We start from the raw sequence: 13,747 nt of genomic DNA, 5'->3' as shown, positions 1-13,747 counted from the left end.
TTTAAACTCCAATTCACAGCGCCGACCAGCTGTGATAGCTCCAATTACAGGTTCAAAGATTTCTGGGCCATGGAAAAACTTTCTGTCCTGGCCACCCGACCCCATACCGCTCCCACGCAAAGGCCCAGAAACCACCCTGGAATGTGCCACCAAGGGGATGGGTGGCCAGAGACTGGCCCCTTCCTTTCCCCACAACGTCAGCAGAGCCTTGACCCCAACCCAGTGTCCAGCCGCATCTCTGAGAGTTCTTACCCTTTCAGTTTTGCTCCCCCACACCCTCCCCGGTCTTGAGCTTTCACGTTTCATGGCGGCTGGGCTCCAGTGGAAGGAAGCTGTGTTCTGATCCCCCACCCCAGTCCCCAGAGGCCGAGCCAGGGCCCTATCCACTGTCCCACTGGCTCCAGGGTCAGGAAGCACAGAAAGCCTCCCCAACCGGAAACCCAGGTCCTAGTCTTCCCTAGGCCAGAGGTCCCACAAGGATGACATGAGTTTGTGGGGGAACCTGAGGCTGGAAGGCTGCCCTTGGCAGTCGGGGGGCAACTGCTGGCTGGGGGCCCCCCATTACTACACCCAGTGACACCCGCCTAGCCTTCTTGGGACGCTCCCTCTCACTGAGACAGCTAAACCAACTGGGGAGCAAAAAGGTGAAGTCATCTGTCCAAGGCGACCCAGTGATGGAGCTTAGTCATCTCCGCAGACAGGTTCTTCCCAGTGTGTAAGCGGGAGGCAGGCCAGACCCGACACCCAGACATGCACACACACCACACACCGCACAGGGTGCACACACACCACACACACACACACACACACACACACTGACACGCAGACACATGCACGGAGGGGAAAGGGTCTGAAAGAATTTGCAATCTCGTGTTTCGAAAAAGCACCAAAAGTAACGTTGAAGGAAAAGTCAGCAGCAGACGGTTGACTCCGCGGCTTTCATTTCGCTTTGCGCATCCAGCGATGCCCACAACACCCAGGTGCTCAGGTCCTTTCAAAAAGGACCCCGAGTCTCCCAGTCCCGGAGTTTGGGGGCCTCGCCCCGCCCGTACCCGCGCGCCGCCCCAGACTGACCCGCGCCAACCCCGCCAACGGCCTCGGGGTGCAGAGGGGGACCGAGTACGCGCCCCGCGCCCCAGACGCGGACCCCGACCCCGACCCGAAGCCTAACCCGGAGCGCGTCTTAGCGTGAGCAGGCCCCGCCCCGCCCCCGCGAAGCCCCGCCCCGTCCCCGCCCCGCGAGGCCCCGCCCCGTCCCCGCCCCGCGAGGTCCCCGGCCGCCGCGCGCAGAGGGTCACGGGACGCGGGGCGGGGGGCGGGGACCGGGGGCGGGGCGGGGCCGAGGCGGAAGCGCCCGCGGAGGGCACTACTGCCAGCGGTCCCGACCCGCCTCTCCTCCGCCGGGTACTGCCTTCGTCCAGCCGCGCCAGATCCCGCGGGTCAGTGTCATGTGACTTCTGTCTCAGACCACGAGCCTGAGCCTGCGATCTCTGGTGAAGAGGGTCAGGTCGCCTGAGAATCAGGTGTCCTGGTCCCCGAGGGTCTCCAGGGAGTTATATCCCAGGTTACGGTCTCCTGGGTTCTGTTGGGGTCAGGGGTCTCCGGAAAGTCCGGAAGTCCTCTGGGACTTCAGGAAGGGAGTTATCTGGGTCCGGGAGTATTTGGGTCTGGGGTCTCAAGAGGGGGATAGTGCCTGGGTCTGGGGTCTCAGGGGAGAGGTAGTGCCTGGATTTGGGGTCTCAGGAGAGACATAGTGCCTGGAGTCTCAGGGGAGGATAGTAGCGAGATCTGGGTTCTCAGGGGAAGATAGTGCTTGGATCTAGGGGTCTTTGGGTTAGAGCTCTCTGGAGCCAGTTTGCTTTCCTTCCCAAGGGTCTCTTGTGATAGGCCCATCTGTGCTGTGTGCCATGGTGGTACTGTGGGCCCTCGCTCTGGCCTTCGCCATAGGCCTGGCCACTGCTGGCCCACCTAACATCATGCTGATCTTTGCTGATGACCTGGGATATGGGGACCTGGGCTCCTACGGGCATCCTAGCTCCACCACCCCCAACCTGGACCAGCTGGCCGCGGGGGGGCTGCGCTTCACCGACTTCTATGTGCCCGTATCTCTATGCACACCCTCCCGGTAAGCGAGGGGGCCAGGGGAGCCCATACAGCATCTCCCAAATTCACTCTGGGCTCCTGTGGGGGAGCCAAAAGGCTCTGTCTCTTTGGAGAAGTTCACGTTTCTCGCTCTTTCTCCCCTATCTTTCCTCCTCCACATGTCCACTTCAGCCTTAGTTTCTCTCTGTCTCACGGACTCTGTGACTTGTCCTATAGGGCTGCCCTCCTGACCGGCCGACTCCCAGTTCGGATGGGCCTGTACCCTGGAGTTCTGGAGCCCAGCTCCCGAGGGGGTCTGCCCCTGGAGGAGGTGACCCTGGCTGAGGTCCTGGCTGCCCGGGGCTACCTCACAGGGATAGCTGGCAAGTGGCACCTTGGGGTGGGGCCTGAGGGGGCCTTTCTGCCCCCCCACCAGGGCTTCCATCGATTCCTGGGCATCCCATACTCCCATGATCAGGTAGGAACCTCCAGGGCCCTCAGACACCCTCCTACCTACCTCCTAACAATCCCCTTCCCCTTGACCCCTTGAGCCCCACCCCACAGCCCAGACTCCTCAATGGAACTGCTCCGCCAGGGCCCTTGCCAGAACCTGACCTGCTTTCCGCCATCCACCCCCTGTGATGGCAGCTGTGACCAGGGCCTGGTCCCTATCCCGCTGTTGGCCAACCTGTCCGTGGAGGCACAGCCCCCCTGGCTGCCTGGACTTGAGGCCCGCTATGTGGCTTTCGCCCGTGACCTCATGGCTGATGCCCAGCGCCAGGGCCGGCCATTTTTCCTGTACTACGCCTCTCACGTGAGTGACCTTGACCCACCCCCCGGGGCTGCCCCTGACTCCTACCCAGTGCTAACTCCTGTCTCTGCCCACAGCACACCCACTACCCCCAGTTCAGCGGGCAGAGCTTCTCGGGGCGCTCAGGCCGAGGGCCATTCGGGGACTCCCTGATGGAACTGGATGCAGCGGTGGGGGCTCTGATGACAGCGGTGGGGGACCTGGGGCTGCTCGGAGAGACACTGGTCATCTTCACTGCAGACAATGGGTTTGCTGACAGGGCGGCAGGGGGTGGGGAAATGCTGGTTGGTCCCTCACCGCGGGTCACTGGGGTCTTCCCATCCTGACTACTGGCTGAGGACGTGGTAGGATAAGGGTGTCTGGGGAGATGCTGGCTGTATCACGGTGACCTACAGGGCACGTGGGAGGCTTGGCAGGACACAGAGGGGACCCGCGCATGCTGGCCGTTTTTATGTATAGCATGTAACTCTGGGGCTGGGGTCACCAGGGGTCACCCTGAGCTCCCCATCACTGACGACCTCCTTGTGTGTCCCAGGCCTGAGACCATGAGAATGTCCCATGGCGGCTGTTCTGGCCTTCTTCGCTGCGGGAAGGGGACCACCTTTGAGGGAGGTGTCCGAGAGCCTGCCTTGGCCTTCTGGCCAGGCCACATCGCTCCCGGTCAGTCTTAGCCTCCCCCCCCCCCACGAACCCCTGGCCCCACTTCCCCCACCCTGGTGGCACATGGAGTGGTCGTCCTCTGCCTCCAGGTGTGACCCATGAGCTGGCCAGCTCCTTGGACCTGCTGCCAACCCTGGCAGCCCTGACCGGGGCCCCTCTGCCCAATGTCACCTTGGACGGTGTTGACCTCAGCCCCCTGCTGCTGGGTACAGGCAAGGTAGGGCCAGCAAGGCTGAGACCCCGGCCCCCCCGCTCCGCCCCGCAGACCCTCTGGCGAGTGGCCTCCAAGTGGCGCTGCCAGTGGTGTTCCCGGGTGGGCCAGGGGGCAGCAACGCATCCGGGGCCCAGGCTGATGGCTCTGGGTACGTGCCCACCAGTCCTGGAGGGCCCTGCCCACCCTGTGATCCCTGACTTTGCCCCCAGAGCCCCCGGCAGTCTCTCTTCTTCTACTCGGCCTACCCAGACGAGGTCCACGGGGTCTTTGCTGTGCGGAGTGGGAAGTACAAAGCGCACTTCTTCACCCAGGGTAATTTCCTCTCCCCCAACCCTGCCAACCCTGTTGTTGCCCCAGAGCCTGGTCCCTCCTCTCGCCCTTGCCCTTTGCGCAGACATGCCCCCCCTCCCCAGGCTCTGCCCACAGCGACACCACTGCGGACCCTGCCTGCCACGCCTCTAGTCCTCTGACTGCCCACGAGCCCCCGCTGCTCTTCGACCTGTCTGAGGACCCTGGTGAGAACTACAACCTTCTGGGAGGCGTGGCTGAGGTCACGCCCGAGGCGCTGGAGGCACTAAAGCAGCTTCAGCTGCTTAAGGCCCAGTTTGATGCTGCCTTGACCTTCAGCCCCAGCCAGATGGCCCGGGGCGAGGACCCTGCCCTGCAGATCTGCTGTCAGCCCAGCTGCACCCCCCGGCCATCCTGCTGCCACTGCCCAGAGCCCCAGCCCTGACAGCACTGGTGCCGGCCAGCCGGGGCCCCTCGCCTGACCCGGGCACGTGATGGTTGACTGCTGTGGTGCGGGTGTGTGGAGGCAGTTTGTACCTGATAATGCTAATAACACCAGCTGGTACTTACAGGTGTGATAATTCCTCTAATCCTCGTGATAACCCCGAGTTAGGTGCTGTTCTGCCCGTGTCACAGATGAGGAAACTGAGGCATGGAGCGATCCAGCGACTTGTCTGAGGTCACCCAGCCAGGAAGAGGTTGGGCTGGGATCTGAACCCAAACATCCTGGCTCCGGGAGCTGCCCCACAACCTTTGTGATTGTATGTGTTAGTGCATGCAAGCTTGGGTCCTGAGTGTGAGCATATCCCTTCATGCAGAGCTGTGCTGAGTGCTTTTGTGTGCCAGGAACAGGGTGGGGTGGGTGTGAGGTGTGGTGGGCAGAAGACCCTGAAGTTGCCAAGCCCCCGTGAGCACCAGGTGTCCCTTGGAGGAAGCATACCTGGAGGCTCAATAACCGGACTGTGGGCTCTTAGGAGAAGCCTGTCTGAAGGCAGGTGATGAGGTGCACATTCCAGGTGCAGATCAGGGGAGATAAGCTCTTGAGATGGACCCCGGGCCCTGCCTCTGCCCCTTCCAGAGCTCTGCACTTTCCGCTTTCCCACACACACTTCCTGTCTCCCTCCTCCTCCTTTGACTTCAGACAAGCGTTCTCCACCCAGAAAAGACAGACGTCAGGTTTGGTTCCTGCTCAAAACTCTGCAGACTTCCCATCGTGCTCAGAATTAAATTCAAACTCACTCCCTTAGAGTGGTCCCGTACCCTCTGAGGTCTGCCCTTCTCCCCACCCAGTACCCCTCATCCCTCAGGCCTGGCATGCTGGCCTGGCTGTCCCCCTGTGAAGCCAGGAGAGAGGACTCACGCAGCAGTGTGGGGCCCGTGCAGAATCACCCTGTGTGTTGCCGACGTCAGGTCCCGTGTGCCTCCAGAGCCGCACTGTAGCCTATGCTCCCTCGGTGTTGGCTCAAAGAGAAGAGCGTTGTCTGGGTGGCCAAGGCCCAGAAGACAGCCGTCCCCTTCCCTAACAGACCCCCACCGTTCCAGTGGTGGTCAGAGGCCCATTGAGTAGGAGGTACGTACGGGCTCTCCCTGACCCAGTCTGAGCCAGTCACAATCCAATGCAGTGAGTGGTCCAGGAATGGCATGTAACTAAGAGTCCTGGTCAGTGAAAGGTCGGGGCCAGTCTGTCAGGATCCTTGGGTCCCCTCCAGCATTCCTACTCTGGGGCAGTGAGGGTGGAGCAGTGCTATCGCTGCCCCTGACCAGACATCGTGCAGCTGCTAAACCAGTGTCCCCAGCCACCTACCTCCTAGAGCTCACAGTATAATAAACCCTACCTGTTAAAGCCAGTGCTTGTGGGTCATGTTACTTTCAGCCAAAAGAGGTCCTGCTGGAATGAGACGAGTGAGTGGGATGTATGGCAGCCACGTGTATGAGTGCACGTGACCTGGAGAGTGAGCCTATGGTGTCAGCTGCAGAGTGCTGAGGCCCACTCTGTGTTCTCCATGTGGCCCTCCCATCACTTCTGGTCTGGTCTGGTGCCGCACTGACCATGCCCCAGATCCCACGGTGTCTTAGGGCTGCCCCCTCAGGGCAATGGTTTCCTTGGGGGCCCTTGCAGCCGCTGACGCCGGCATAAGGAGGGCCCAGGTGCACGTGTGGTCGGAGTGGAGGCACTGGCCCCAGATGGGCGAGGCGTGCCGCACCCCTGCAACCTGCAGCTTCTCCTCCAGCGGGACACACGGTCACCTCCAGGTGCCTTGGTTTCAGAGTGAGGACTGAGAACTGAAGCAGGCACCGTCTGTGCATGGCATCCGAAGACCAAACACTCAACAAGAATCACAGAAATGCTAATGCCCAGGCACGACACCAGGCCTGCCGCCCACCTGGGTGAGGAGCACGCTTTGTAGTTTATCCGCCACCCAGTGCTGTGCATAGTGCTGGGGTGCAGATTGCCAGAGGGGACCCACCCCTCTTCCCAAGGGACGTGAGCATCAACCCTGAGATCTCAGGCTGGATTTCCAGCATGAGAGGATCCCTCCTCCTGTGGGGAGGGTGGGTATGTGGGCTACTGCCTGGGAAAGGACACTAGGGAAATTTCAGGAGCTACAGGTGCTCTCTAACTTGAGGGTGGAAACATGGTGCACACTTCCGTTGTCACATGTTTTTTATACTTTGAGAGAAATGAGAATTTCGCTGGTAAATAGCACAACGGGAGAGTACTTGGTCCTATAAGAGCATAATCATGAGAGGATGCAGAGATCATTGAATACATCAGGGATGCTTCTCTGTTGGCGGAGATCTGAGGAGGGTGCTGAAACCCACCCTCCGCACCCAAGGCTCGAGAGAGAAGCAGATTCACTCACTTGGTCACTACTTTTGATTTTGCTCTGATGCTTTTGCAGAAATGCTTGTTTGGCATCATTTCCGCTGCTTTAGTGGGAGGCACCCTCCTCATACAGTCTTTGTGCACACACATGCCCGTGTTTGTACACACACACTTGCAAACATGCACACATGCACAGAGACGCACACATACTAGCACATACATGTGAGCACACAGCACACACAGGCCTGCACACATATTCGTGCACACACCTGTCGTGGCCCCAAATGCTGTCTGCACCATCCCTGCATTTCCCATTCTTCTCTGCTATTGTTAATTAAAAAAACAGCTCCTTTTCCTGTGAGCTGAAGATTCATCCGTTCACCAGACTGGCGGCTTTCCATTCCCACAGAGTGACTTCCTCAGGCAACCCAGTCTCTTCTGGAAGGAGCTATGTGTGTTTGGAACCAACAGAACAAACACATTGGTGCTGCAGTTTCCCGTCAGGTGCGTTAGGAAGGAAGAGGAGGTGTCTGGAGCAGAGGAGCGCCTTCAGGGAGACCACCCCTCCCCTCCATCACCCACTCCTTACTCTCCTGTCCCCCAAGTGACCGGAAGGGGGAGCAAAAGTGACAGTTCGTGGACTGATATTTAAATTCGCCTCTTCCCTGAATGTTTTTAATCACAAAAGGACCATGCACTTGTTAGAGCTCCCCAGGCAATGCCTGCAGCCACAGTCCAAGGTAAGAAACACTATCAGGCTCTCTCTGCTCACACAAATCATGTTCTAACCGTAACACTAAGTGTAACCTCACTTTGCTGCACCCTGACAGTGCCTGTCCACTGTCCAGTGTGTCCTGTCCTTGACCCCAGGGCTGGTTAGCAATAACAGAGGGAGGGGTGCATTTATTTATGCCTTCCCTCAGCCTCCTTGGTTCCTCCTCTGAGTGGTCACAGCCACAGGGGTGAGGTCTGACCTCTCCCTGCCCCAGCACAACACACCCCACAGCAAGGAGGGAGGACGGAGTCTCTCTCCTCAGGTGGTCTCAGAAGAAAGGGACCCAAGGTAGAAAGAGGGGTCTAGGGTGCCATCTGAGCTGACAGGCAACCAGGGCCCTGGAGGGAACAGGTGGGGGGTGGCCTGGCCCAGGATTCCACAGCAAGAATGGAAACACTTTCTCGTCACTTTGCAAACCCTGTAACGTGATGCCCAGAGTCTGCCCTCCCCTCCCCAGCGAATACCCAATGCCCTACTGGGACTGCAGCCCCCTCTAACCCCAAGGGAAGGACAGTCAGTCCAATGACCCTGCCCCACTCAGACATGGGTCTCCAGGTGCGGGGAACCCACAGAACACGAGAAAGGGGTCGGTCCATCTGCCCACAGCAGAGCTGCTGCCCATCCATTCCTGAGGTAGCCCCTGACCCTCTGGGGCACCCCTTGTCTTGCCTTCCTTTCTCCCCTGGGAGTCTCCAGCACCCCCCCCCCCAATAAATTTCCTTTTGGTTAAGTTATCAAGAGTCAGTTTTTATAGTTTGGTTGTGACCACAAAATGCTAACTGATACAGAAAGAAATTAAATACTAACCCCCACCCCCATAATCCCAGCAAATGTGGGCTGGCGGAGAGAGGACTGGTCCCTGCCATCCAGGTCCCTGCCAGAGATTCAGTATAATGTGCTGTGTTTGAGGTAGCAGATGGGACACTGCTTCCTGGAGACATGAGGCACAGCCCTGGGGGCCCACCTGTGCCCACCCTGCCACCCCTGGGTGGGGGGCCTGCCTGGGAGACGAGCTGTGTCTGAACAGCATGACCTCCTCCGTCTCCTTTGCCACCCTGACTGGACAGGTCACCTCCCCTGAGACGCCCCCCCCCCCCATGTGGGCTGCATAGTCCAGTCCCTACCTGGAGGTCCCTGGGGAAGAACGGGGCACGTCCTGGTGGCTGGTGGTACTGAGCCCGCTCAGGCTGGCCCCCTTCCCAGGAGCTTCCTCCATGCCCCTCTGCTGCCCACAAATGCAGGGTGGTCAGCCTCCTCTGCGTGTAAGCCTCATGCAGGATGCCCCAAAGGAGCGCAGGTCGTGCCCTCCAGGGTCAGCATGTTCTGTCTAGATGAAGGCATGTTCTGTCTGGTTGAAGGATGTCTAGTTCTGGGCCCACCGGGTGGTGAGTGGGGTTCTGCAGGGGTGGGGCCTTGCACAGGGCAGGGGCCAGGAGCCAGCTGCTCCTGTCTGCTCCAAATCTCATGAAGAAATAAAAAATAAAATCAAAGTTCTCCTTTTTGCCACCAACTCAAATGAAGGCTGAGACAGCTTTGGGTAGACCGTTTTATCCTCCTCGCTGCAAAGTCCTGCGCATAAAAGGACTTCATTCACAGGTGTGAGGGAGCAGTAGCAGTGCAGCTGACCTTGGATTTGGTGGGTGTGACCTCGGGAGTGGAAGCTAGACATGTGCCGGGTCCTGTCTTCTGGGTTATGTGCCAATTCCACAGGACATGATCCATGCAGGGTGGGGGGCTTGTTCGGGGAGAGATTCCATGCTATGTGCCAATTCCCACCCCCACACACCTCACACTCGTGCAGGTCCCGCCACACCTGTGTCCACACCTGCAAGCCAGGCAAGGCCAGCTCACGGCGACGGTTTTGGGGATGAGGAGCCCGGTGCCCTGGCTCTGCTCAGCACCAAGGCGGTGTTCCTTAACATCACCTTGGCAGAGAGAGTGCCATCCACGTCCCATCACCCTCATCCTCGGGGGTGGTCTTGGATCCCCACCCGGCACTTGGAGGGGGGGGTCTTCCGCCAGGCTCCCTGGTCATGGGGTTTGCCCTCTGTGCCTCTTTTGAGGAAGTCAGAAACACTGCTCAGCTTGAGAGGCTCAGAAGTTGGGGGCAGGCCTTCTGACCTCAGCTGTGGCTGGCTGGGCCATCCTAAAAGGACTTGCTTCTTCACTCTGCTCTCAGCCTGCCTGTGGGCTGCACACTCCTGGGGCAGCTCTCAACTGGTGGGGGCCAGGAGCCAGCAGGTAAATGTTCCTGTTCCCCAGCCTTCAGGTGATGGTTCGGGGAGGCCTGGAGTTTGGGTCTCCACCAGCTTCTCCTCCCCCCAGTGCCTCTCCCCTTCCCACTCCTCACCAGGGCACTCAGTGGGGCTCTTGCAAGACCAGCTGCCTGCCCCTTTGTCCGTACTCTTCTTCTGGCGTGAAATGGAGCACAGCGCCAGGAGGCACAGCAGCCTTCAGGCAGTCATGAGGACAAAGACCAAGCACCCAAGACCAGGACCAAGGGAAGGAGCCTGCTATGTTCCAAGTAGCCTTCTAGTAGCCAAGCCAGCCTCCACACCTCGTACCCTGATTGATCAGATCGGTCTCCCTGGTGTTTTCTCTTAGAGCTGAATGCTTTGCATCACACCTATTATATGATCTATTGTTGAAATATTTTCATTGACATCCCAAAATAACTGTGCTCTCTATATGCAGAATGTAAAATCCAGGGTGGATGTATGTTTGTTGTACTTCAGTAATTATATATATAAATCTATATATAGAGAGAGAGAGAGAAAGGAGACTAGAAAAAGTACACCAGAATATTAGCAATAGTTGTCTTTGAGTTGATATGAGAATTTTTTTATCTTCCTTCTATTTTCTGCAGTGTCCAAAATTCCCATAATGACCGTGTGCTCTTTTTTTTTTTTTTCAACGTTTATTTATTTTTGGGACAGAGAGAGACAGAGCATGAATGGGGGAGGGGCAGAGAGAGAGGGAGACACAGAATCGGAAACAGGCTCCAGGCTCCGAGCCATCAGCCCAGAGCCCGACGCGGGGCTCGAACTCACGGACCGCGAGATCGTGACCTGGCTGAAGTCGGACGCTTAACCGACTGCGCCACCCAGGCGCCCCGACCGTGTGCTCTTTATAATGGAAAAATAACACTTTAAAAAATAGACAAATTCTATTTTGAATAGTGTTTATAAAAATGATAATGAGCACTATGTGATGAAATGCTGTTCTTGGCCTTGCCTGCGGGGCAAGTTCATGGAAGCCTCATCAACATCCAGAGATCCGTACTTTTATTGTGGTCCAATAACCTTTCTTGTTTGCGTTTAATTAATATACCTTTACTTTTGTATTTTTAGTTTTTCTGTAGATGCTTCTATTGCACTTGGGAGTCTCTAATAAGCACATATAATACTTGAAACAATTAAGACAAGTTCATACAGGAAGAAAGGAAGACAAGCCGTGAGACCGCCCTTCTTCACGTTCACTCTTTTTTCTAACACAGGTTCTGCGCGCTTTTTTCCTACCATAGCATAACAAATGTTTTCTGGGTTATTGCTTTTTCATACCTGTCCGATATTTCAGTTAGGTAAGTATACCTTAATTTAGCTGGTCAAAATTTAGATGTTTATGCTTTCAACATTTAAACAAGAATGAATACAAAGCTTTTCGTTTAGAATGCTATCCTTAGTCTGGTTTCCAGAAGTCAGAGCCATGGCATTAGAGTCTTAGCACACAGGGCTCCAAGGACTTCAGCATGTGTGCACTGGGCCCCCAGAGGACAGGGGGCATCAGCCACGCCCCTGCTGTCTTGGACTCACATTCCACAGCCTCTGCCAGGGGAGCAAGCAGGAGAGACCCCTAATCCAACTCCAAGGCTCAGGGTCCCCCAGCACCCAGGAGGACAGGTCACCCGGCAACATACAGAGGACAACAGTTGACCACAGGAAGCTCAGAGGTTCCAAGGGCAGAAATGGGGTGGAGGGACTGGGGCCTCAAGAGGGGCAGGAACAGGGCAGTTTTGATAGGGAGCCACTGCAGCTTAGGAGGGATAGTGTCTGCTGAGGTTTCTGTTTAAAAGCATGGGGTTACAAGTGCCAGTGGGTTCACAGATGCGGGTTGGGGCAGGAAGCCTGGAGGAGGCTTTTGATGCACGGAGGTATATAGGCGGACATCAAGGTGGTTTGATCCGGGCAGAGGTGGGGGGATGAAGGGGCAGACTCAGGGGTGACGGGGTGGAGGTGAAGGCGGCTGCAATGGGGTCTCTAGGGCAACTCTAGTTCAGGTGCCCGAGAAAAAGTGTAAAACCCAGAACACAGTTAACCGAGAGCAGGCGGGGAGATGCTCATGTGAGTTCTAAGTGTCCACAGCCCCTCCTGAGCTGTCTGGGCCCTCTGCACCTCAGTGCTCTCATTAGGGTCATTGCATTGACAGTACTCTGCAAAGCCCCAGCCCACTGACCAGGTGAAGGAGTGGCTTCCAGTGTCAGCCGGGATTGGTGAGTTAATGTGTAGCACACGACTGAGCCAAGTGGTCTGCTCAGAGGCAGAACGTTGGAGCTCTGTACAGGGAAGGCATTGAGTCCAAGGGAAGAAGCCAGTGAGAGAGAACCCAGGATGCAGCCAGGGATGGGGTCTACAGCACAGCTGAACTAGAGGAAACCCTGAGATTCAAGGAGCAGCTGGAAAGGGGAAGAAAGACGGGCAGGTGCAGGAAAGGAGGTCAAAGAGATGGAAGAAAGATGGGCAGGTATGGGAAGGGTCCTGCTAAGAGGGAGCCGTTCCAGATAGAGGACACCCAAACGTGGCCAAGCTGGAGGGAAAGGTTAATGCTACAGAAAAATGGGGAGATGATTTGGAGGAACTGAGGTGGAGGTGTGGGTGGGCATGTGGTGCCTTTCCTGAGACGAATGAGGACAGTGAGCACGGGTGGGCAGTGAGGACAGGAGGGCAGTGAGGGCAGGAGGGCAGTGAGGACAGTGAAGACAGAACGGCAGTGAGGACAGGAGGGCAGGGCATGGAGAATTCCCACCTGAGTGAAGGAAGAGCAGAGTGCAGGTGGGTTGGGGGGGGTCCTTTTGGTGATGCAGCCAGAGGATCTGTGGGTCATGCTTCCGTGCCCAGGTACATTAGGGTGCAAGTTTCAAACATACACAGCTAGGGCTCTCTGCCTTATCACAACTCAGTGGGAAAGTCTCCTCACAGACATTCTACTTGGACTCTCGACAGTAGAGCTGGAACGTTCCCGTGTCCTGGTTTGTAAGCTGCGTGTCCACTGCGCAGCTAGTCCCTGCTCTGTTGGTGGGGCTGTCTACATACCAAAGGTCTGGACCATTTATTAACTCTTATTTTGAGTAGAGGCGTGTGATTTTTTTAAGTCTGTTTATTTATTTACTTATTTATTTATTTACAGCACGCGAGTGGGGAGAGAGAGAATGACAAGCAGGCTCTGCACCGTCAGCACAGAGCCCCATGCAGGGCTCAAACTCATGACCGTGAGATCATGACCTGAGCCAAAATCGAGTCAGATGCTCAACCAGCTGAGCCATCCGGGCATCCCCACAGCATGTGGTTTTCATAGACACTAGTTTTAAATTTATATGCAGTGAATCTGTCTAACCCTCCCATCACTCACTCTCATTTCATCACTTGTCCTGTAATCTTCCTAGTGTTGGTTGCACTGGTCTGGCTCTGGGGGAAGGACCCAGACCCACCCTCATGAAGGCCCTGCCTGTCACGCTGACCTCAGCACCCCAGATCTGGGGCTCACCTGGGGACCGGGGACAGGAAACCCATTCTCCGGCAGATAGTATCTACAACCAGCTAGAGGCCTAGTGACAAATAGCCACATTTCTTCTTCTGGATTTCTGTGAAAAATTTTTTCAACACCAATTTTAAGATTGAGACAGACTGACCCCCTGCTCTCCCTCTCACACACTCACAAGCGTGCATATACACCCATGGGCGCATGCGCGCACACGCACACACACACACGCACACACACGCACACACACTGATCTGAGCTATACCAGCTCCCCCATGTGACCACCCCCATCCTGGAGCTCTGGTGTGGACAGAGGAACACACAGGTGTGACCAGT

At 56.9% G+C, this 13,747-nt stretch overlaps 1 protein-coding gene across 6 annotated transcripts; it reads left to right on the top strand.

The window, feature by feature from the left end:
* The first annotated feature begins 1,304 nt into the window (after positions 1-1,304).
* Positions 1,305-5,902, top strand: ARSA (arylsulfatase A). Of its 6 annotated transcripts, none has more exons than XM_043563118.1 (9): positions 1,305-1,439; positions 1,888-2,125; positions 2,320-2,560; positions 2,678-2,896; positions 2,971-3,140; positions 3,429-3,553; positions 3,643-3,770; positions 3,977-4,079; positions 4,181-5,902. In XM_043563118.1, exons 2-9 carry the CDS (start codon positions 1,908-1,910, stop codon positions 4,498-4,500), a joined length of 1,524 nt encoding a protein of 507 aa, XP_043419053.1. In that variant the 5' UTR covers positions 1,305-1,439; positions 1,888-1,907; the 3' UTR covers positions 4,501-5,902. The 6 variants fall into 6 exon arrangements, with proteins under 6 accessions (XP_043419053.1, XP_043419054.1, XP_043419057.1 ...); XM_043563119.1 differs by having other exon boundaries at positions 1,873-2,125; XM_043563116.1 differs by having other exon boundaries at positions 1,338-1,523; positions 1,873-2,125.
* The last annotated feature ends 7,845 nt before the right edge of the window (positions 5,903-13,747 follow it).

The sequence above is a fragment of the Prionailurus bengalensis genome, chromosome B4, assembly GCF_016509475.1.
Source record: "Prionailurus bengalensis isolate Pbe53 chromosome B4, Fcat_Pben_1.1_paternal_pri, whole genome shotgun sequence".
In the NCBI taxonomy this organism is placed as follows: Eukaryota; Metazoa; Chordata; class Mammalia; order Carnivora; family Felidae; genus Prionailurus; species Prionailurus bengalensis.
This window is presented reverse-complemented; position numbering and strand designations above follow the sequence as displayed.